At 42.0% G+C, this 25,775-nt stretch overlaps 1 protein-coding gene across 1 annotated transcript in view; it reads right to left on the bottom strand.

Moving 5' to 3' along the window:
- SLC23A2 (solute carrier family 23 member 2) overlaps positions 1-25,775 on the bottom strand; it is a gene marked incomplete at both ends in the record, with an annotated part of 98,055 nt that overhangs the window by 58,224 nt on the left and 14,056 nt on the right. Inside the window, one exon of the mRNA XM_079719721.1 lies at positions 3,605-3,703. Within this exon, the coding sequence (XP_079575847.1) occupies positions 3,605-3,703 (99 nt within the window). The remainder of the gene's footprint in view (positions 1-3,604; positions 3,704-25,775) is intronic.

Raw genomic sequence — 25,775 nt, 5'->3', positions numbered from 1 at the left:
CTCTGGTGGTGCAGTGGTTAAGAATCCGCCTGCCAATGCAGGGGACACGGGTTCGAGCCCTGGTCCAGGAAGATCCCACATGCCACGGAGCAGCTAACCCCGTGCGCCACAACTACTGAGCCTGCATGCCACAACTACTGAGCCCACATGCCACAACTACTGAAGCCCGCGCACCTAAGAGCCCGTGCTCCACAAGAGAAACCACTGCAATGAGAAGCCCGCACACCACAACAAAGAGTAGCCCCTGCTCGCCACAACTAGAGAAAGACTGCATGCAGCAACGAAGACCCAACGCAGCCAAAAATAAATAAATAAATAAATAAATAAATTAATTAATTAATTAAAAGATACACATTAACAATTAGATGCAGTAAGTGATATTGATTTGGATCCTGGAACTAAGCTTTATCTATTTAACTCCTTATTATTTAGTTGTAAGGGACATTACTGGAACTGAGGAAATTCAAATGAAAATTATTAAGCTTCATTTTAAAATTGAAATTAATGAAATCAACTAATGATCAATAATAATTGTATCAATGTGAATATCCTAATGTTTTTGTTTTTAGGAAATATACACTGAAGTTATTTAGGAATAAAGGAGCATTATGTCTGTAACTTACTTTCAAACAGTTCAGAAATAATAGGTGTATATAGAGAGAATGATTTTTAAAACCATGAGATTATCTATTCAAGATATTAAAATTAATTTAAAAAATAAAAAAATTCCATATACATTTACTAACCTGGTGAGGTATACATTATGTAGGTGGGGTGGGGACTAGCAGTAGCTCACTGTCCATGCTACAACACTCTCGGATATGTGTGTAGGCGTGAGTGGAAAAGAATGTGGAATATACACACCAGACTGCCAGCTGCCAGTTATGTGGGGTAGACCAAGAATGGAGACAGCACATTTTAAACTGTTTAATACAATTTTGAACTGTTTATGTTAAACAAGTATGCTCAAGAGAACTTTGTTTTTCAAGACCAGCTAGTACTGGGATAAAAGGTAACTTAAAGAGAATCTGCAGGAATCATAAGTCAAAAAAGGTAAAAACTAAAAAACACTTTAAAAAAAATACCCTCATTATGAAGTTCAAGTCCTTCAACATCCCTAATCTAAGAGTCCCAATGATACTGAGGTCCATCCTATGGACTCATGATTGATGATTTGAGGCATTATCCTTCTCATCCTTTAAGGAAAAAAAATCCCTTTAAGCAAATTCCAAGATGAGTATCTTATACCTAATACCATATTAGCCAGCATTTATCATAAGAACTTCAAGAGTTTTAATGGACATCAGAAAAGTCAAGTTTTTAATAAAATAAGTGAATACATTACAATGAATTAAGAAACCCTGTGAATATGGGGAACGCAAAGGACAGGCTCTCTTGGCTCAGTTCTCTTGTCTCTTCTTGAATGGTCCATTCTTATTTCACAGTCAGGTGTTAGAGAGCCTTTCAATGCCATCTGAAAAGCAAGATCCCAGAGGGCAGCAACCTCTGGTGTGAAGTTTTCTTTACACAAATTTAAGACAGCAAAGGACCTAAACATTTCATTTTCTTCACCTTTAAAACAGGGATAGCGATAGCACCTTTCTAACAGAGCTGCTATGAGGACTAAATGTGACAGGTTGCTTAAAGCATTCAGCCAAGGGTCTGGATCCTTAGCACTATTCAACACACGATAACTCTCACTATCCTTGTCATTTCATAAGACAAGGAAAAAAAAGACCAGTAAAATAGGAAGATATTCTATTTCACTAGTATTCAAGGAAATACACACCTATAAAAGTTTAGATGATGAAAAAAATGTTCACCCAAACAATAAATGTCTAGCAGAAATGTGCTAACTTTAGTGTACTAGACATTTTTCCTGCCAACAGATCAGTAAAAGGTACAGCTACAGATGTTTAAAAACCTGAAGAATTAATGCTCCCTACTATTCATTTCAAAAGACAGCCATCACAGTATAAACTACATATATACAAAGGAATATTACTCAACCATAAAAAGGAATGAAATTGGGTCATTTGTAGAGACATGGATGGACCTAGAGACTGTCATACAGAGTGAAGTAAGTCAGAAAGAGAAAAACAAATATCGTATATTAAAAGACAGCCATCAACTCCTGGATAATGAACATCCAAACTCATGACAGCCTACAGCCTAGAAATTCTGGTGACTCTCTGATTAAGGCCCAAATAACTGAGGATTGGATGCAGCCCAACAAGTCTGTAAAAACAGAAGCACTTTGCTATAAGATGTGCCTCTTGGATGTTGAGACCCAAGCCAGACAGGCAGTGGGCCCCTCCCAGATCCTGCTCTGTGGAATGAGTCTCTGCTGCAGACCACAGCCACAACCATGGCTGCTCCAATCTGTGCTCTGAGGAGCAACTTGGAAACCAACACTGCAGGAATTTCAACCTATCAGCATGAATCTAGCTTCCACAAAACTTAGAATAGCTTGACCAAATAACAGCCATATTGGTCAAGATAGCCAAAAATGAAATTTCCATCTCCCAAACTGGAAAAGAAAGAAAAAGAAAAAGGGAGAAAGAGAAAAAGAAAGAAATCACAGACACAAAAATTTGATTATTTAAGAATTTCAATATAATTTCTTTTGTTCTTTATCATTTTCATGATTACACTGTAAACTTACTGCACTAATACCCAAGCTGGGTATTATAATTGTATATATCAACTTCTAGTGGTCTGTTACTAGAATACACAGTATACACTGTTTACAGTGCAGTACAGTGGTTCTAGAATATAATGCATCATTATATAAGTTGATGATAGTAAAAATAAAATCTGTTTTAAAAGTCTGTCAAGTGAAACTCAAATGAAATTGAGAAGTCTTAGGGCTGCAATGCAGTCTGGAAATGCCATGTTATCATACTTTTCATATGTGTTAGGCACAGTGGCAGATACAAAGAGAAAAAGAAATCAAGGCATGTGGACCCTCTCCAGGCAGCTCTCTCCTGGCTTCTATGAACATGGTCACACATTCTACGGTCACATAGACTGGCCTGTCAAGCAGAGGGGATGAGGTGGGAAAAAAGATTCTCCCACTTCAGAGTGATTTTCAAAGATCTTTGTCCAAGGCACTTTCACAGTCTACATAACCTATCTACTGGTGTCTCCTATTTACTGTACACACGGTATGTACCAGGCACAATGCTAATAACTTTATATATATTACTTCATTTAATACTCACAACAATTTTAAGACAGATGCTAATATTTTTATACCCATTTTAGAGATGAGGCAACTAATGCCCAGAAAGCTTTAGACCCCCTCAGGGTCTGAGTCATATTAGCACCCAGACCTAACACTTCCCTCTGGCATCCTGGCTGAGGTTTTAAAAATATCTAGATAAAGACCTCTACATGGTTTTCACTTTAATGTTGCCATTAAAACAATTAAAGATTAGTAACTTCTATTCCTCATCACTCCTTCTATTTCCATTGTAAAGAGAACACACACACACACACACTCAGGAGGGTAGAGACAAAACTCCAGATGGATATCCGCTTCCTTGTAGGGGATCTGGGACAGCAGTGGTGGGTGAGTGGCTGGGGCTGATGCAAGGGGTACCTTTTCTGCGATGCCATTTTCTGTCGTGTATATTGCCATGAGCTCGGTGTCTTCATTGTCCTGTTCACCGCTGGACGTGGCACCTCCATTGATCACCACCTGAAGGGAAACACTTCATTTAGAGGTTGTTTTCACCCTGTACACTCTGTTGTATGAAAACATTTTCCCCCAAAGAAAAAAACCGCATTTTCACTTATCAGATTAGCCAAGTTTTAAGTTTTCTTAAATGAAACTCCTGACAAATGCACGCTGCACCAGTGATCACACGTGTTTTTGATGGAGAGATGTACCATGTGTCCTACAGAGTGAGGCTGCATGAATGGGGGTCAGCTGAAGGAGACCAGAAATGCAACACCCAAAGGAACTACAAGGAGTAGGACCCCCAACAGCCTCCATGGACAAGGGAAGCTTGGCTGAGAGGACAAAGCTGCAGTTTCTGAGCGGGTGAGAGGCATTCTGAGCTGCCTTGGTTAAGATCCCTTCCCAGGTAACGCCTGATAACAACTTACTTCTATGTTCCTACAGGGAAGAAATGTGCCAGTTAGAGCAATTCACGCACTGCTGTTACCCTAACTTACTAACTTATATTTCTCACTGCAGTTAAATAAACTAGCCCACTGGTGTGTGCCTTTCCTTGTGGCATTGGAGGGATGTGGATGGGCAGGGGCTGTCTATGGCAACAAAGTTGAGTTTCTGGGCCCTAAAGGTATGGACTAGAAGTTATCCTGAGAATCAAAAGAAAACACCTGGGCACCCAGCAGGTCATGACCCCTCTTTATGCCTACCCTTGGTGAGATAGAGCACAGTCTCCTTAGGTCCTGGCTGACTGCAAGAACCTTAAAATATTTTTAGTCTTTAGCCTAATGATTCCATTTTTAAGAATCTATCTTGAAAAAAATAATACTGAATGTAATTATATGTATGAATAACAACACAACTACATTTTTTAAATACAGAGGAAAAAAAGAAAAACCACACAAAAAGTTTAAATTCTGGTGTTATAAAATACACTAAGGAGAAGTAAAAGATGAGTGATGGTGTAAGAGAAAACACGGTGCAACACATAACAATGATCGGTGTTAGTAATTCAAAAAGAACACCTGCAAATCCGTAATACAAATAACCCAAAGGATAGGAGTCTATGATCCACAGGGAAAAAAAAAATTTAAATATTCAATGAGACACAAAAAAAGCTGTTCAACCTTACGTAAAATTATAGAAGTGACAAAATATAATTTCATTTTTTAACATAAATTAGGGGGAAATTTTAAAAGATGAATCTGGTGTTGACCAGGGTGTAGGGAGATTATGTTCTTGGTGGAATGACCTTTGTGGTGGGGAACTTAGCACTGGGATTCGAAACAGGCATTTTCTTGGAGCCAGCAATTACACTCACGGAAACTTATCCTCCAGAAATATCTATGCAATATCTATGTTCAAGGTTGATGACTGCAGCATTATTTACAATGCTGAACACTCAGAAAACCTTAAATGTTTATCAAAAAGAGAGACGTCGTTAAATTATCATATATCCGTTTCAAGAATAATATTCAGCCTTTTTTTTTTTAAGTTTTTAATTTTTTGGCCCTGCCACATGGCTTGCAGGTTCCCCAACCAGGGATCAAATCTGGACCCATGGCAGTGAAAGTGCCGACTCCTACCCACTGGACCACCAGGGAATTCCCAATATTCAGCCATTTAAAAGAAGAATAAAACTGGGCTTCCCTGGTGGCGCAGTGGTTAAGAATCCTCCTGCCAATGCAGGGGACACGGGTTCAATCCCTCACATGTTGCGGAGCAACTAAGCCCGTGAGCCACAACTACTGAAGTCCGTGAGCCTAGAGCCCGTGCTCCGCAACAAGAGAAGTCACCACAATGAGAAGCTCGGGCGCCGCAATGAAGAGCAGCCCCCACTCTCCTCAACTAGAGAAAGCCTGCGTGCAGCAACGAAGACACAACACAGCCAAAAATAAATAAATTTTTTTAAACATGGGCACTTTATGTAGATTGACCCATTTAATAAAAAAAATTTTTTTTAAGAATAAAACTGATGTACTGACAAGGAAACAAGTCCAAGAAATACTGTTTTTTTTAAAAAGCCACAAAACAGTAAGCCTAGAATTATCCCAACTATGCTAAATAAAATCAAAATTTAATATCCTCTCTACGTGTCCAAATGTTTGGTTAAGGATCCAGAAAAGTCACAAACTACTATGAAGGTTGCCCTAGGTGCAAGGAGTAATGATGGGCAGCTTTCATTTTTCATTCCCAACCCTTCTTTAGCACGTGGATCTTTTATAATCAGTATATTTGTGTGTTAGTTGATACTGCTTTTTAAAATGGCTAATAAAAAGATGTACACCAGGGACTTCCATGGTGGTCCAATGGGTAAGACTCCGTGCTCCCAATGCAGTGGGCCGGTGTTCGACCCCTGGTCAGGGAACTAGATTCTGCATGCATGCCACAACTAAGAGTTCGCATGCCACAACTAAGATCCAGAGCGCTGCAACTAAGACTTGGCGCAGATTAGATAGATAGATATTAAAAAAAAAAAAAAGACGTACACCAGTACACCAAAACAGTAACAGTGACTGTCTTTAATCAGTGCGGCCATTTTCACCCTCTTTTTCCCTTTATATATTTTGATAATTTTCTCTAATGAGGACAATTTATTTTTGTAACAGGGAAGAAATTAAAAAGACTAAAGATTCAAGCAGCATGGCTTAGACTAACTAAGGCAGTCCAGAGAGATTTCAATCCACCTATTTTTGCACTTGAGGAAATCAGGCCAAAGAACATTTTAATTTCTTATTCAAGGTCATATAGATTATATAACCCAAGTCTAAGGCTAGTTTTAAAGTATTCCAAAAATCTCAATTAACTAGTACATAATTCTTACAGGATAAAATATTTTTATTTCAAATAAAGAGTCGCTTTTAAAACTCTCTCTAAGTCATGCTATAGCTTTTTACACAGCCGACTGAGTTTGTGGCATTTGTTTGCCTATAGAACTAGTTGCCAGCAGGATACATGCTCCTAGCCAAGTTCAAGTCCACAACATAAAACTCTAACCCACTATCACAACCATGCTCCAAGTCATATCACAGCAGCACTCAACCCACTTAGAAGCCAAGAGGTACACACACTCAGGATGAACCGTCTTAAAACAACATTTAATTACTTAGTCATCCGAAAAACCCAGGTCTGATTTAAAGTCCTATCCCAGCTAAAACTAACCATCTACATTCATCAATGGTTGCCGCAGAGAACAAAACTGCTTCATGGGTATGGGGTTTTCTTTTGGGGTGATGAAAATGTTTTGGAACTAGGCAGAGGTGATGGTTGCACAATACTGTGACTGTGTTAAATGTCACTGAATTGTTCCCTTTTAAACTATTAATTTTGTTGTGTGAATTTCACCTCAATATATTTTTTTTAATCTGTATATGTGTCACCAAAGAGTAGATTCTGGCAGGAGTCAGCAACTCTCACTCCTCCCCTGACTTATGATCCAGTGTGCCACATCTGGCTTTGGATGACATGCTGACTGCAGCAGGAGAGTGGAAGGGTGGGGTGAAGTAAAGGGGATGATGACGGAAACAGAGGCAGGCAGACCCTTTATGAGGCAACTGCCGGACAAGAAGGGACAGTGGCCTGAGCCAAGGTTTTAACAGTGCTCTGGGAAAGGTAGTCTGGTTCAAGAGAGAGCTAGGACATGGCCTTAATACTGCCTGGGGACTGCCCAGACAGGAGCCGTAGCACCACAGCACCGCAGCTCTGCAGGGCGAGTGCAGGGGGAGACACCACCACAGTACGACGGGCAACATCCCAGGCCTGGACTGGATTTTGGGGGCAGAGGGGTAAAGCATCTGGGCTGCTGTCCAGTTCACTCACCCAGGTGGCCGGTGGATGGAGGTGCTGGTCCCAAAGAGATTTGTGTAGGGAGAGACAGAGAGACAAACTGGTACAACAGAAGTTTGTAAGTCAATTCAAAATATGTTTGATCCATAGAAATCATCCCATAAAGAAGCTTACTTTCCCAGGCCAGTGTGGGAAGTTTATTCAACTGTAAATATTATTGACCTACGATTTCTAACATATTTCCACAGGTAAAGCCATCCCTGGGGACCTCAGAGCCCACCTTCCATCCTGGAAGTCTCATGTTCCAGAGCTGAGCCACTGCCTCTCTCCAAGCCATCCTCACCCCTAAGAGAGGAAAATGCGCCCCTTCTTCCCAGGCCCCTGCTCCATCAGCGCTCCAACTGAGGATGGGAACAAACCTAGAAGGTAGGAGGTTCTGGAGCAAATGGGAGATGAAACAGGTTTTCACTCAAGGGAAAGGGGAATTCAGCACCAGAGGGAGGCCAAGGCTATAGAAGAAAGGGACCACTGACCTGCTGTGTCTCCTGTGTCTATGTGCAGGGAGTGACTAAACATCACTGAAAGTAAAACACTAGTTGTTTCACTAATATTTTCCCTTTGGCGTATTAAATTAGCCACTCTAATTGTCCATTTTCTTAAAAACATGAAATTTAATTTTAAAAATCAAATCAGTTCTTCAGGAAACACAGAGTTTTTTTTTTTTAAGAGAAAGAGATTAAAATGTTGCTGATATTATGAAAGCTCCGTATTTTTGAACCTCTAAATATTATTTCAACTGGGAAATAAAACATGTCTTGGAAAGCTTTTTAAACTTAATAAAAATGGATTTTCTTTTGTGTTATTAATAGCATCACAGATAACAGAGGGAAATCTTGGTATCTTTCATCTCAGGGAACTGATCATGTTTTTCTTTAAAATATATATATATCAGCAGATTATTTAAAAAATTTTCAGGAACCATGTCCTTTCTCCCCCCAGAACTATTTGAAATCAAACTTGTGGCTTTAAATTTTTTTCACCTAAACTAATATTATACAATCACTCAATCAGTTTAGGAAAGCAGGTTCTCTCTGCCTAAATTTGTCCAGTTGGTTTTGTCTCCAACAAAAAAAGGCTATGCTGCCTTTGGTGCGGGTATGTGTCTACTGCTCAGTAAATATGTCTTTCTTGCTTATGTGTTTTATTTCCACTAAGACAATAACGTTAAAGTATTTGTTTCTGAACAGTAATCCTGAGACGGTCAAATTGTATAGGAAGCAGGAGTGACAGGAGTCCCACACTGAGCATCATTATGACAGCAATGCCAATTTATACTGACAGCTGGATGAGCCTGTGTTACTCATACAGAAGGTAAAGGACGCAGGTACCAGGGAAACCCAGTACCTCTGATCAGAACGCTCAGAGCTCAATTTATCACCTATTGCAGATCTGGTGAAATTTACCCACCAGTGACTGTCATGTGTCTGGTAGTCAAGTGAGCCATTTTCTACTAAAACAATCACTTTCAGAGAGGTAATTAAGGTCCCCAAATTAACTGCTTTCTATTCTTTTAATAAAAAGGTGGGAATTCCCTGGCGGTGCAGTGGTTAAGACTCGACGGTCTCACTGCCCGGGCCTTGGGTTCGATCCCTGGTTGGGAAACTAAGATCCCGCAAGCAATGTGGTATGGAGGTAACACACCTTATTCTTACCCCCCTACACACACCATTATTTCCTCTGATACGTGTATCTATACTACAATTAAAATGTGTTTTAAATAAGGATGATATCAAAGCGACTGTTTCACAGCCTTTAACCCAAGCCTCCTTTTAATGAACATAAAAATCTCCCACCTACCTTCAAATTATTTGAAACTTCAAGATTAACTGCCATGAAAAATAAATCAAAGTGAGTATAATACAACATATGCTAAACCTCCAGAGCTTGTCAATCTTAGGTTATGACACCCCAAAAGATTTAGCTGGTAAATCTAATTTAATGATACTGACCCTAAAGTTGGCAGAGGCAGCAAAGACCCTAATCTTATTTCCATTGCTTCTTCAAATACAGCAGCTCCCTGTGACACACCCAGTGGCTACGTGCAAGCAAAACCATCAGAAGCAACCAATACTGCAGCCAAAAGCCCAGCCAACCCTACAAGCACAGCCTCCTTCCCTTGCACTGCCCAGCCCAGCCCAGGTCTTCTTCGGGCAGCTCTGAATTTCTTCAGCCTTCTCCAGAAAGCTCCTGGGGCCACAGCAGCCAGAGAATCCCTCAGGGTTCCAGGTGTGTCCCACCTGCCCCCCCAGCATGACGTGTCCTTCAAGAGGAGTAGAAGGTACCTCACCTCTCTCTAAAGCCAGCCCCTACCCCAAAGGGCTGGATGGGTTGATGTGCCATCACTGGCTCGTACTGCGAACATTGTCTGTGCTCCTCCTCCTCCCACACACATCTCACAGCCGCAGTGACGGTGAAAGCTAATGTTGCTGGGCACAAATTCATGCCGAGCACTGGGCTGGGCACTTCACCAGATATCTTCCCTTCAAGGCAATGTTTGCAAGAGCTTAACGAGGTATGTCCCTTGGACGCCCCCCACCCCCCATCATCAAACTGACTCCAGTAAAAATCCCAAGGGCACCCAGCAGGTTATGGCACAAAACCCAAAAGGGGGCCATTGTCTTCCATTCTTTCCAGGAGCTAACACTTTATAGATAACAAAGCTAAATTCTCTGACATGCAAATATGTAAGGGCTACAAACCAGCAAGAAAAAGGTGAACATTCCAACAGGAAAATAAGGAAATATAAATGGCTCCTGAATATTTGAAAAGATGTTCAACCTCACTCATGAGATGCAAATTAAAACTAAACTTTTTCATCTATTAAACTGGCCAAAGGCCCAGTCTGACCCACGTTCCACTGGCAAGCCTGAAGGAAAACAGGCACTCACCCTGCAAATGGAGATGAAATGACCTCAACAGAGGTCACTTAGTTGTACCCCTCAAATTACCAAGGCACACACCCTCTGCCTCAACAATCCCACTCTTAGAAATTTATCCTTCTATTACATCTGAGTGAACTGTCATGTGCATGGTTATTCACTGCAGTGCAAATTGTAATAACAAAATATTAGAAACAATCTAGATGTCTATCTAGAAATAGTTAAATAAATTACGATACATCCATACCACAGAATGCTCTGGAGTTACCAAAAGAATGAGGATGTGCTTTATATTCTGACGTAGGTACATACAGAACATCATCCATGACATATAAGTGGCTAAAGCAAGAGCGGAGCTATAGACATAGATATTTAGATGCACACACGTGTGTAAAAGGGGATTTGCTTACAAATTCACAAACTATTTCTTGAAAGGTAGTGTGTAGGGAGAATTGGTGCATGCAAGACCAAGCAAGGGGCTTTTCACTCAATACCCTTTGAACTCTTAAATTCTGAATTATATAAATATATCACCTAATGTTTAAAAAATAAATACTAGGGGCTTCCCTGGTGGCGCAGTGGTTGGGAGTCCGCCTGCCGATGCAGGGGACACGGGTCCATGCCGTGGTCCAGGAGGATCCCACATGCCGCGGAGCGGCTGGGCCCGTGGGCCATGGCCGCTGAGCCTGCGCGTCCAGAGCCTGTGCTCTGCAATGGGAGAGGCCCCAGCAGTGAGAGGCCCGCGTACCCCAAAAATAAATAAATAAATAAATAAACAAATAAAAATAAAAAATAAATACTAATTTAAAACTAGAACTTCCTTTCAGGACCAATTAAAATTATGGTACATCTTCTAAGATAAACACCATGTTGTTGTTAACGAGGACGAGGCAAATGCACTTGAACTTTCTGGGAAAGAGGTCCAGGGCACCTTATTAAGCACAGTTTAAAGCTGGTTACAGACGGTCTGCAAAAGTACCAGCCCATTTGCGCATACACACACGATGACAGGAGAATTACACACCCTGCTTCACAACCATGTATTAATGTGGAACCTTTTCCTGACCCTCACCACTGGTTCCAACATGAGAGCAGGACTCCTTCCATCTGGACTTCTTTCTTTCCTGGTTTCTAGAATATGGCCACAAGGATGAGCCTTCAAAAGGAGATGGAATGGGGCAAAAAAGATTCTCCCCCATCTTAGTGCAACTTCCAATGTTTTGGTGGAAAAACTCTGTCAAAGTATTTTGACATTTTAGCTAAACTAACCACTAGTTTCTCCTTATTCTCTTATTTATTGCACATTTCACAAATGCCAGGTACCATGTTAATAAGTTTTCATATATTTTCTCATTTTATCCCTGTGACAACTCTGAGACAACTCTGAGATGCTATTTGCATTCCCATTTTAGGAAACTGATACCTAGAGAATTTAAGTAATTCCCTCGGGGTCTGAGTCACATTTGCAATGCAGACCTTACTCCAGACCTCAAGCTCTTTCCTTCAGGATTCTGGCTGAGGCTTTAAATAATATCTAGATAATCACTCTGCAGGTGCCCACCCTTCCATGGTCCACATACTTGTGCAGGCCTTTGAAGAAGGCTATCAGAGGATTGTTTCCCAAAGCCAGTTAACGTTTGTAAAACAGTCAATGGCTTGAGTCTCCCTTCTGATCCTCCCATCTGCCTGGGTTCTGTGGTTTAAGAGGCACAGCAGAAGTGGAGAAGGGGAGTGGAACAAACATGTATTCACTGCATACTGTGTATGTGATCTGATGCTGCTATGTGTAATCTCATTTACTTTTCAAACATCCCAGGTGGCTGTGGCTTCAAGGATGAGTGAACGCATGGTTTCTCATGGGTATCAAGGGGTAAACTGAGACTTACAGTTAAGGCCCCAAAGCCACATCTTTCCACGCACCAAGCTGCTCCTCCATAGATGGAACCAAATGTGATCTCCCCCTCCTACCCTGGGGCTATTGGTTGACGGCAGGCACAGCTCTGGCCAGCAGTGCTACAGGTTCTCCCTCAAACTGCTATGTGATCTAGGAATTTTCTCTGCAACTGTAACTTCTAATAGCCTTGTGTGCCACTCTGACAGCTGAGGTATTTCGGATCATCACTACAGCTCAACAGAGATAAAAGGGGAGAGGTGAAGAAGAGAGACATTCACAAAAAATATAAATGGCCAGGAACATGGAAGAAAAGTTTTCCATCTCAGTAAAATTCAAAACTAAAGCAATTAGATTTCACTTATCGACTTGTTGATTTTTAAATCTAACATCTAGCATTGGCCTGTGTGCACAGTGGTGGGGTAGGGGGGTGGGTGGGGTTCTCTCACATAGCTGCTAAGAGTATAAACTGCTACAATAAGGTTAACATACACTAGTCTGTCATTTATAATAGCAAAGAATTAGAAACAACCCAAGGTCCCAATGAAGTTATAAGTTAGGTCCATGATTTGCTATCATGTCACCACTATAAATTATGTATTTCAATGACACTGATAAGCCAGGATATAATATGAAGTTAAAGGGTTTTATAAAGCAGATTGTATCTGTGTGTGTTTGTGCGTTTGTGTGTGTGTGTGTGTGAGAGAGAGAGAGTGAGAGTGAGAGTGAGAGAGAGAGAGAGAGAGAGAGAGAGGGAATTTTATAGAATACCCAAATATTTGTTTCAAGTCTCTGGAAAGAAATACACCAAAATATTAGCATGTTGTTTTTCTGGCTGATGGGACTTTAACTGATTTGGTTTCTTCCTCATCACACTGTTTTATGTTTTCTAAATTTTCTGCAGTGAACATATTTCTTTTCTAAATGAATTAAGTTATACAAATAACAAAACTGACAGAAAATAAACATATACAAGCTAGAAAAAAGGTACAGTGAAAGAACACGTTGGTTTTCTTACTACTTCCATTTCATTGTGACAACAAGCGTGGGGAGAAATACAGATACTTTAAAACATGTAAAATGTAAAAGGGGGAGGGGGAATGACCAGGTAATTACTACCATGCAACTTCCCACAGCCTATTTTCCTCCTCAATTACTTTATTAAATCCTAACAGGAAATAAGCTTTTTCTCCAACAGAATTTTGGGCTTAGATTGTGGTAAAGAAATCAATCTGAAATATCTTACCTCTTATCATTAAAGCTCAGGAGACTGCCTACCTAGCTTGGGTGAATACAGGTAATGAAGGAATGGAGAATTCAAAGCTGGGGGTGTTCAGCAGGTGTAAACACCTAGAAGAAAAAGAACTCTTAACTAGTCTAGGAAATGCAAAAGACAGGCAGGAATGACAATGAGGGGTGGGAAAGGAAACAGACTAGGAGGCAGGGAGGCTGTCCTGGTGATCCTGGCAAGAAATAATGAGGACCCAAAGCAAGCAGTGGCAGCAGGGATGGTGCTGATGGTGGCCTTACAGGGCAGGGAAGACAGGAAGCTTAGGCTACTATGTCTGTTGCATTCTCCTCACGTCTGGTATAGCTTGGAGCACAAAGCAAGCATTGAATAAGAGCAGATGGGACAAGATGTCCTTCAAGGCCCAAATTCTATGGATCTGGCCTCACACAACACAAGTAAGAGATAATCAGCCACAATGCCAATCAACTTTGTAAACCTGCTCTAGGAGGTGACTGCAGCAACTCTTACTTTAAGATAGTTCATGCCAAACTGTAGGTGTCCCAATTATTAGATGGGCATTTTGTATTACTAACATCTCTCATTTCATTTAAAACTACCAAAACTCCATTCAAATGAAAAGCTGCAATATAAGAAACTATCTGAAACTCAAAACCAGAGCAGAAAAATTAATTTTTAAAATATCAAAAACTCTAGAAGGAAGGAAGAGGTAAGGAAAAGAATCTCTTAACATACATAAAACCTTCATTTGCATCCTATATTTTCAGTATTTTTATTTTAAAGCATATATTGGCATATCCCCTTTCTAAAATAAAAAAATTTTCCCACACATACATTTTTAAATAGAAAAGCCTGCTCATTTTGGCTGTTAAACTTTGACCTATCAGCATTCCCTCCCCTAAATCATGGCCATTATGCAGTAGATTCAAGCTCTTATCTTACAGAAAGAGGGGAATTAAACCAATTCTCTGGGCAGGCTCCAGGAAATACACTCTCTCTTCATCCTCTTCTTAGAACGACACAATCTCAATCCCAATTTCTAATTATTAAGAGAACCTTTTCCAAAACAACTATTATTATCATCCAACTAAAACTTTCAATTTTAAGATCTAACAACTCTGAACTCTCTATTTAGGAAATGTACAAGAAGGAACTCCACAGCACCTGGTATTAAAGTCATATGAACAAAGACATGTTCCAGGCTTCCTTATTCACTCTTTTTAAAAGGACTATTTACACCAAAAAAAAATCTTGTGCCTTCTTTTCACTGCTGAGAATGAGCATGTTCAAATCTGCCATCGCAGAGTCAGGGGCCCAGGGGAATCAAAGATGAGGTCATCAAGAGGACGTGACCACCAGTTGACCCTAGAGCTGGACCTCGGCAACTGGAGGCTCCCCACCCCCGTCCTTGGAATGTACATTCTGCCCACTTCCCAGAGTGCGAGCTGTTCCAAGGACACAGCTTTGAGAGAGCACATCCAACAGGGGCCATCTGGATGGGATACATGACTGAACCCTGTTGAGGCCTCTGTATAAACTTTAAGATTCTGGAGGGGAGGTGTGGAGATCTACTCCTCTTGAGGCCACCCAAGACAAGCCTTGCCTGTAAGTTCCCTTGCTTGTTAAACCTGCCACCTACCAATCTGGAGAGTCTGCCTCTTTCTTTGGTCTCTCCCTGTCCTGCATGTTTCTGAACTAACACCATTATATGGTTTCTTCACCCACCCCTCCCCATGTCTGCCAAAGTCACTTCTCTTACAAGAAGAAAAGACAAGAGAAGTGAAGGGAAAGAAAGGGAAGAAAGGAGAGGGAAGGAAAGGAGAGGAAGTAGAGGGACGTGACAGGAAAAAGGAAAGGAAGGAGAGGACCATCTGTCTCCCTGGCTGCATCCTTACGTGGGCACAGCTCTGAGCTGCTCACCACCCCCTATAGCACACCCATCAGGCCACTGCCCTGAGGTCTCAGATCTCTTCCAGGAGGACGTCTCACCTCTTCTTTATAAAGCTGTTGGCCACCCTTCCCCCACCTTGGTGCCACCCAAACCTCTCCCTCCTGGGTTAGTGGTTCTTCATATACTTTCTTATGCCTGGACCAGGCCTCTTTCTCTGACTTCCTTCCAATATGGCACACGTGTAAATTTACAGGAAGAAGAAAACCCATCTGTAGTAATACAAAATGGGGGAGGGAGGGGAACAAATTGTTTTCTGGTCAATTCCATAACCATGCAATGCAAAAATAACTTTTATCTTCTAAATACTTTACTGTATTTTCTAAATTTCCTAATGTGAGCATGGATTACTTTTATAATCAGAGAAGGGCTTTTTTGTGTATGTCTAATAAAACATATGACTTTTGGAAAAGTTTCTCAAGAGCCAAAAATGTTTTCAGCTATTCATATGCTTACATTTGTTTGTAATTAAGCTGACCATATATCAGCCAAACCAGGACTCTTGTGAGCATAAAGGGGAACTGTAACAAGAAGTATGGACAACACGCATAAACCAGGACTGCCCAGCAAACCCAAATGTTATAATGCCTGTGTGTGTGTGTGTGTGCGTGTGTGCGTGTGCGTGCGTGCGTGTGTGTGTGTGTGTGAGAGAGAGAGAGAGAGAGAGAGAGAGATCTTTACAATCCTCTTCCTAACTGTGAATCAGAAAGCTGTTTTCTGTGCTAGAAGATGCCAATATAAATCATGTTCAGATCTGATTTCAGATGGTCATTCTCAGCAAAAGAAGGAAGACCTGCTTCCTGGCTGCTAGAAGACAAAAGGGAAAAGATCTCAGATGCAAAGGAATCATGACTTTCCTGACTGTAAATGAATACAAAGCATCATGAAAGAATACAGAATTAAAGATTCTGCTCTATCAGTTCATTACTTCCCCAAAACAACTTAAAAACAAACAAAAAAAGTACCCTCTGTTCTGTTTGTGTGTCTCTTTTTTCACGGATGGGTGCCACCATACACCTAGGTGCCCTACCCCAACCCCTTCAGGTCATTCCCGACTTCCTGTTGTACCCACATCCAACCCAGCACCAAATCTGGTCACATCTACCTCTTCAGCACCTTTCAAAGCTGCCTTTTCCTCATCCACCTATCTTTCATCTTAGATGCCCCCAAGGACCCCAATTCCCAGTTTCTTGACCCCAGCAGGACTGCCAAACCCTTTACCCAAATGCCTTTTCAACATCTTGAGCCCCAGAGCCCCTGCATCAGCCTTAATTCCCTCCTCACCCTACCTAGGGACCATGGCACATCACTGCAAGCCCTCACTGTCCTCTTTGGTGCTCACCTGGCTAAATCGAGCAATCCATCCTTACTCCTCATCCACCTGGCTTTCACAGCGCTTTCCTCACTGACTGCAAACACACACAAGAAGGATGCCATTCTCCTGCTCAAACAATGACCTCTCTTGAGGTCTCCCTCCCACCTCAGCCACCACTCCTTACCTGTCCCTCTTGCTGGCCCTCCTCAGCCTCCATACCTCCAAACACTGCATCTCCTCAGTGCAGGGCCCTCAGACCCCCTTTCTCTCTTAGGTGCATCTACCCTCAGGAGATGCCATCTAATTTCTTGGCTTTAAATACCATCTCCACACTGCTAACCTCCAGTGAATAGCTCCAGCCCACACTGCTTCCCTTACCAGCTTTCTATCCAGTGTCTCCACGGCCAACACCAAACTCATGACAACTCCCTCTGCCTTGCTCCATGTCAGTACTTGGCCAGTTCACCTCCAAGATGCTCAGGGGAAACCTGAAACCATCCTTGCCTTCTCTCTCTTGCCCCTACCCTCGTCTAGTCCATCAGCATCCAGGTCAGCTCTCCTCCAGTGCCTGACCACTGGTCACCACCCCCACACCGCTGGCACCCTGGCTGGAGCCTTGTCAGCTCACCTGCTCTATGGCAGTCACCTCCTGAATGCTCTTCTGCTCCCCTCCTTCAGTTGGCTTCCCATTCGGCAGCCACAGGGATCCTTTAAAACTAGGCAGAGCATGTCACACCTCCGCTCAAAGGCCACCAACAGCTTTTCATCTAGCTCAAGAAAAGCCAAAATCTTTACCAGGGCCAATGAGGCCTACACAGTCTGTTGACCCCGCCCTACCCTCTGTCCAGCAGCACCACCTACTCAGGGTTCCTCAGATATACCAAGTGCCTCTTGCCTCAGTGCCTTTGCACTTGCTGCTCACACGACCATGACGGGCTTCCCTCAACTCCTTCAGGCCTTTACTCAAATGCCATCTTCTAGTGCAGCCTTTCCTGGCCACCTGAAAGTTCAACACACCACCCCTAGCAGTTTCTATCCCTCTTCCTGGTTTTATTTTTTCCTTGGTACTTATCAATATCTAACACCTACACATTTGACTTATTTTTAGTGTACATTACCTGTCTCCCCTGCCAGAAGGAAAGCTCTGTGAGGTCAGGGTTTTTTGCTGTTTAATTCACTGCTGTTCCCTAGACCCCTGAACCTGAGGGAAATACTGAGTGCATTTTTTAAGGGATAAATTAATCAACAGTCTGCAAGTCTTGAATCACCCTTATCTGACTTTATGTTCTATTCCTCACTATCCCCCTCCCTTGATTTATTTTCTTCACAGAATTTGTCACCAGCCACTACATGATCCTTCTGCTTAGTTGTTTATTTTTTGTCTCCTCTCACCACCATCAGGAGATCAATTTCACGGCAGTAGGAACCTGTGTTCCCAGAGCCTCACATGGAGCATCTGGGAAGGAAAGAATTCCTTTCCTTCCTACTCTCCCAGATCAGGTCACGATCAGTTCCCACCTGAACTGCTCTAATACCCTAACTCTCCTTCCAGTCTCCAGACCCTTCCACTCCCAGCGTCCACAGCAGGAATTCTCTACCCTAAAACTTGAATGCAACTGATTTTGCTACAACCGTTCATGAGCACCCCCAATGTCCAACCCAACTCCGCTGTACTGTTTACACTGAACTTGTGCCCAGAGTGAGCATGGTTCCACTGTTCCCCCAGCCGAAAGGCCCGCGTTCGCCCTCCCCTGGACCTGCTACACCCAGACATTTTCAGGACTCTGATGTCATCTCCTCTGTGGCTGGGCAGGGGTCCCTCGTGGGCACGCTCACAGCACCCTTACTGAATTCAAACCCTAACACTATGGTTTGTTTGTCAACCTGCCATACCTCCTGCTATATTAGAAAAACCCAGTTTGGTCTACCTCCTGCATCTTTCTTTCCTGTGTATCTCCTTTACTACTCACACAGAATACTTCACTTCTGACACTCCTGCTACCAAATGTGTAGGGATTTTTCTCCACAGCAAGCAATTCTCGGTGACACCAGCTAGGTGTTCTATTGGGTTGGCCAAAAAGTGCTTTTGGTTTTTAAGTAAAAATGAAAGATACATCTTTCATTTTCACTAAGAACTTTATTAAACAATGTATTCAAACTTTTGTCCCACTACCTTCTGCCACTTTTCAGGCAACTTCATAATTCCATTCTCCCAAAACTTTTTATCTTTTTGAGCAAAGTACTGTTGCAGGTGCCTTTTACAGTCTTCCAGGGAATTGAAATTTTTTCCATTAAGAGAATTTTGTAAAGATCTAAATAAATGGAAATCCAAAGGTGCAATGTCTGGTGAATATGGTGGATGAATCAGAACTTTCCAGCCAAGCTGTAATAGTTTTTGCCTGGTTGTCAAAGAAACATGCAGTCTTGCGTTATCCTGATGGAAGATTATGCATTTTCTGTTGACTAATTCCGGACGCTTTTTGTCGAGTGCTGCTTTCAGTTGGTCTAATGGGGAACAGCACTTGTTGGAATTAATTGTTTGGTTTTCCGGAAGGAGCTCATAATAGTGGACTCCCTTCCAATCCCACCATATACACATCACCTTCTTTGGATGAAGACTGGCCTCTGGTGTGGTTGGTGGTGGTTCATTTCGCTTGCCCCACGATCTCTTCCATTCCACATTACTGTACAATATCCACTTTTCATTGCCCATCACAATTTGTTTTTAAAACGGAACGTTTTCATTACGTTTCAGTAGAGAATTGCATGCGGAAATATGGTCAAGAAGGTTTTTTCCACTTAACTTATGTGGAACCCACACATCAAAGCAATTCACATAGCCAAGCTGGTGCAAATGATTTTCAGCACTTGATTTGGATATTTTGAGTATGTCGGCTATCTCCCGTGTGGTATATAACATTGACTCTTCTCAATTAATGTCTCGATTTGATCACTATCAACTTCAGCTAATCTACCCAATCATGGAGTATCATCTAGCAAGAAATCTCCAGCATGAAACTGCACAAACTACTTTTGACACATTCGATCAGTCACAGCACCTTCTCCATACACTGCAAAAATCCTTTTTTTTTTCATTTCTGTTGAGTTTTTACCTTCCTTGAAATAAGAAAGCATAATATGCCAAAAATGTTGCTTTTTTTCTTCCATCTTCAATATTAAAATGGCTACACAAAAATTCACCGATTTTGATGTCTTTTTTTAAATGCACGCTGATATGACAGCTGTCACAATATAATCTAACAAAATAGTTTGGAATGAAGTTAAAGAAAACTAAGTGCTACTAGAGCCATCTTATGGAAAAAAACGAATGAACCTTTTGGCCAACCCAATACAATTTAACTCAACTCTGATACTGTCTACCTAGATGGAGTGTCAGAGCCCACAGGTTAAGGGCTCAGTCCCACATGACTAGTGCCCCTGCTACTTCTGATACCAATCTCAAGTAGTAACCCCAGCCTTACCCACAACTTCTGTCCAATTTGTCTACAAATTGGAGGTTCCCACAACCCCCTCCCCAGGTTTGATTAATTTTCTAGAGCTCACAGAACTCAGGGAAACACTTATGTTTTACCAGTTTATTAAAGGATATAATAAAGGATACAGATGAACAGCCAGATGAAGAGATACAGAGAGTGAGGTCTAGGAGGGGCCTGAGCACAGGAGCTTCTGTCCCTGTGGAGCTGTGGTGCATCACCCTCCTGGTGTGAATGTTTTCACCAACCTAGGAGTTCTCCAAACCCTCTACTATTGGCTTGTATGGAGGCTTCCTCAAGTAGGCATGATCAATCATTAACTCCATTTCTAGCCCCTTTCCCTCTCTAGAGGATGAGATATGAGGCTGAAAATGCCAAGCTTCAAATCATGGTTTGGTCTTTTTGGTGACCAGTCACCATCCAGAAGCCCACGCAGAGTCATCTTATTAGAACATGATGCTCCTAGTGTTCTTTTCACTTAGGAAATTACAAGGAGTTCAGGAGTTCAGAAATTACACAGGGGTTCTGTGCCAGGAACCAGGGGCAAAGACCAACTTATATATTTTCTATTACTTCACACCCCAACTGGGCTGTAAGTAGCTTATTACCAGGTTTGTGTGGTACCCACCATGTTGGGGGCATTATGGGTTCCTAACATTATATGGCTCTGAAGAAAATACACTAGGGAAATCTAAAACAAATAGTGGATTTGTATGGACACTGATGAGTATTTCTCCCATTCTTTGATAAAATTGAACCTAATAAAGTTACTCCTCTGTCCATAATATCTCCAGACTGAATGATCCACTCTTGGCACCCAAGAGAGGAGACTCAAATATTCTCACAGAGCCTATTAGAAGGAGAGAAAATAAAAACTTAAGACACCCTAAGCACTTCGCCCAGCCCAGAACTGGGTGGTGGAAACATCAGACTGTATTATAGGTGGGCCTTTGCCAACAGTAAGTTTAAGCTATTTACTTGGTTTTCCCTGGATGCCCTTCCAGGTTCAGAAGATACAGGAGCTACCAACACAGGAGGACTGCAGAGGCAACACATGACTTTGTCCTGGCTGTGCTTCCCCGGCTGGTGTCCTTAGGGTATGGCAGTTCTTCGAGACTCTTTGTTTTTCTGGTTCTAATTTCTTGCCAGGCTGCGTTCACCCCTTACACATTTCCTAGCTGCCTTTAAAAGCACACAAACTTGCCTAACAAGATTCCCATGGGATAAGGAGAAGATCTTTTGCTATCCTTCTATTTAATATCAACACTGATCATATGATCTAATTTCTATCAACCTTGGGGCTTTGCATGTCTCTTGTTCTTAATGTGATCTATTCATTATTCTTCCTCTATTTATGGACTTTTTCTTTTTCTCTTTATTTTCATGGGGTCTTTCTTTTATTTTGTTTAAAGACATTGTGATTTCCTCCCATAGGAGTTTTTTAAAAATCAGAACTTGTAACATTTGAGGAAGCAGTTATCTAACACAGGATGCCCACGTGAGACCCTGAACACACACCCCACCAGCAACCCACTCGAGAGACCTTCCCCAAACCTGGTTCTGAGGAACAGCCAGCTTTGGGTCCCACTGCCCCACGTCCCTGCACTCCAGCACACCAGTCTCTAAATATCTTAACAGCCAACCTGAGGCCCAGCTTCAGACTCCAAAGCAAACAAGGAAATAAGAGCCTGCATTTTAGAGTCTAGGAAGGCCCTTACCAGCAAGTTTTTAGAAAAGCTGACTACTGCAACTGAGGAACTGGATTTTAGATTTTATTTAATTTTAATTAACTTACATTTAAACAGCCAGATGTGGCTAGTAGCTGGTAGCACAAGAGCTAGAAAACCTAGGGGCGGCACAGATCTAGAGAAAAAAACGAATACAGAGCTGCCCTATTGGTCACTCTTCAGTGTTTATGTTTTGGAAAGCCAGGAAGAAGTAAGGCCCTAGCAGGCAGTGATGCCCTGGTGTCAATGCTCTGAGACACCCACATGTGGGCATCTCCAGCAGTGAGGTCCTCAACTCTCCTTTCTTCCTATTTCAGCTCTCTCCCTGGCAGCAATATCCACCTCTTCAGATTCAGCCACCAGCCATCTTAGCCCCAAGTCTTTTTAAAAATTTATTATTATTATTATTATTATTATTATTATTATTGCACTCCTGCTCCAGGTTCCACACCCCCAATTCCTAGAGGATCTAGGAGTTTCATCAGCATTTCAAATCCACAATTTCTCAAATGAAACCCATTATCTTCCATCTTCCCCATCCTTCAAACCTATGATTTTCCCTGGACTCCTTATTTTCTGCAAGGGTACCATCACACAACCAGTTTCCTTTATATAAATCTTAATATCACCCTTAATTCTCAGCCCTCAAAATCTCCTTGGCATCTCTTCTGTCAGCCTCACCTCCACTCCTACTGCACTTACCCATGCCTAAGACTTTGGTATCTCTCAGGCCTCCCTGACTCTCCCTGTCCTAACCTGTCCTCACCCCAATGAGTCATCCCAAAAAGAGTCTGGAGGCCTTCCAGTGGGCTCCTGTTGCACGCTATAGGAATCCCTACTGCAGTGCTCCTCTACTGTGCTGGAATTGTCTACTCACTGCTCTGGCTCACTCACTACTTGAGGGAAAAGAGTAAGTTGTAAGGTTTTATGCATAGATATGGGCCAACTCTTATACAGAATGTGTTCAATAAATACTTGCTGAATGATTATTGCAACAGATACCTGTTATGGACTGAATATTTTGTCCCCCCGTCCAGATTCATATGTTGAAGGCTTAACTCCCAACATGATTAGAAGGAAGGGCCTTTGGAAGGTAATAAGATCATAAGGGTAGAACCCTCATAATAGACTTAGTATTCTGATAAGAGGGAAAAGAGACACCAGAGCTTCTTCTCTCAGCCTTGTCAGGATCCAGTGAGAAGGGAGCTATCTACAAGCCAAGAAGAGAGCCCTCACCAAGAATCAAATCTGCTGGTACCTTGATCTTGTTCTTCCCTGACTCCAAAACTGTGAGAAATAAATGTTTGTGGCTTAAGTCACCCAGTCTATGGTAAATTGTTATAGCAGCCAGAGGTGACTAAAACAACACTTTTCTTTCTTCGTCTAATCGTGCCCTACTCCAGTTTGTTCTCAAGCACAACCTTTTGGGTTATTCCCCTGGTCAAAACTCTTGGAGAGCTTTTTATTGATGGACTAGAAACTTCCAAACCTCTTAGCAAATCATTCAGGAACCACCCAGAATCTAGGCTTCCAGCCTAATGGTTCTAACACCATTCCTCCACACCTTTCCTCTTCTACCCCTGACTTGGCTCAGGCTGATCCCTTCCTCTGCACTATCCCAACATGTTCCAACATTGCCTCCTTTCACTTCAAGGTCCATTTCAGCTGCCCCTGCGTCCAGGGCCCAACACAGCCAGGGTCCTCTCCCCACCTCAACACCTCCTGCCTCTTACCCACACCTCTCTTTGTCTAATGCAATCATATTTTCCATGGGAGATGTGTTTTAAAGTCAGCCAAAAAATCACCTATATTTGAAACTACCCTAGAGATTTTCTTAGGAGGACCAACCCTATAATCCAAAATACCATTTCTCAAATGCACTGAGGGGCCACATTATAGGGAAAAAAAAACAAAAACACAACCAGAACCATGAAGTCAGTCAGATGCTCACATGGACAAGTAGCTGGAAGAAACAAGACTGAGCCTCATTTTTCACCACTGTCCCACTGGAGCATCAGCTACAGCAGTTAAATCACCACCACTCCCAACTCTTTATTTCGAAGACCGTCCCCAAGAACATCTGTGAAACTCAGAAGATCAATGCCCTGTACCTGCTGTTAGTGCTGCTAATGTGCAGCTCCTGCCTTGCTCACTGGCTGTGAACTCCTTGGGGACAAGAGCCTATGTGATCCAACTGATATAAACTTTACTTAATTAACACATCATGTGAGCTAGATGCTTTGGGCAAATCCCTACATCTCACCTTCCCAAAGAACCACTTGGAAAGTTCTAAAGCCACTTTCACCTCTAAGGCTATCAGAGTCTATGAAATTAGTGTGTAGACCTGTGGTCCCTGAATGAGGAACAACAAGAGACAGACACACTTCCTAAGAGCAGAGAGGCAGCAACCAAAATAATCCTACCAGTTGGGCAGCGAAAAGGGACCAGCTCTAACCTAGCCTCCTACCTCTGTCTTATCAACAAGCAAATCATTCAAAATGGTCTTCTATCTTATTTTCTAAGTTTTCTTAGGGTAACAATTTCACTAGTGATTAAATATGGGCACTACTGTTCCTCTTTTTATTGTATTAGAAAATACTTTCTAACAAAACTTTCTACAACCCCAAATTCCAACAAATGAACTATTTCTTTATAAAAATTTTTGGATAGGCTTTTGTTTTCATCTGTTTTCCTTCTTTTATTTCACCTTCCATTTTCTCATAAGCTCGAGGGAGCCCACGTTAACACACTTCTTGGCATCCCTGTTCTAAGTCATCCTGATGATTCATGTGCTGACCTTAACAGCTTATCCCCTTGATATTTCGTCCTCCTCCCACTAGCTCAATCCCATGATTCCAACTCTATTACTCCTCTTTTTCTTCTCCCTTTTTAATGCCTACTTTTATAGCCCAAGACTAGAGTAAAAATTCCATAACATCCCTATATGAAACTGCTCTAGTGTTAAATTAACTTTATATTCACATTACATTTATGTCTAACTACATATTATATCCACATTCCCAGCTCCCATGTACTTGTAATCCTCGTGAAGATGGATCTGGAAATTAATGCTTTGAGGAATACTCCTTCCCAACCCCACCCCTAAATAACAATGGAGTTGGGAAAGCCCCAAAATAGGCAAGGCTAAAAACAGACAAGCCTTTTAGAATACAAGAAACATAAAGCAATGAATGGGCGGACACTGGGACCCACGAGACTCTGAGCCTGGAGGACCTCAGTCAGGCAGCTCCCATGGGAAAACAGGGACTTAAGGGTCTCCACACAAGGGGAGGACCAGAACCAGGTTCAGTGCTCAGGGGCCAGCGGGTCTCCTCACTCCTTCATGTTATGGTCTGTACCACTGGGGGAAGACAGGAAGACCTCCACCGTAAGACCAGGTTCTGGACTGGATCCAGGAAAGGAAAAGGCAAAACTATAGAGAAAAAAGTGGGGAGTGGCAGAGAGAGAGAAGAAAATCTCAAAAGAAACAAGGATTTCACACCAGATGAAAGTAGAACAATTGGAAAAATACGTTAGTACATTAGGGTCCTCAATAATTTAAATGTACAAACATTTTAAAACAAATACATACATACAAGAAATTTAGAACAAAAATAGGCAGACATAAACCAAATAGTAATTTTAGAAATAAGAAAATAATCACTGCAATAAAACTTCAACATAAACACATGACTGTACACAAAGAATTAATAAATTGTAAAATAACACTAGGGAATCCAGCCCAAA

Source organism: Hyperoodon ampullatus (assembly GCF_949752795.1).
Source record: "Hyperoodon ampullatus genome assembly, chromosome: 14".
NCBI classification, from domain to species: domain Eukaryota; kingdom Metazoa; phylum Chordata; class Mammalia; order Artiodactyla; family Ziphiidae; genus Hyperoodon; species Hyperoodon ampullatus.
Note: the sequence above shows the minus strand (reverse complement) of the source record. Positions and strands in the feature narration are given on the sequence as shown.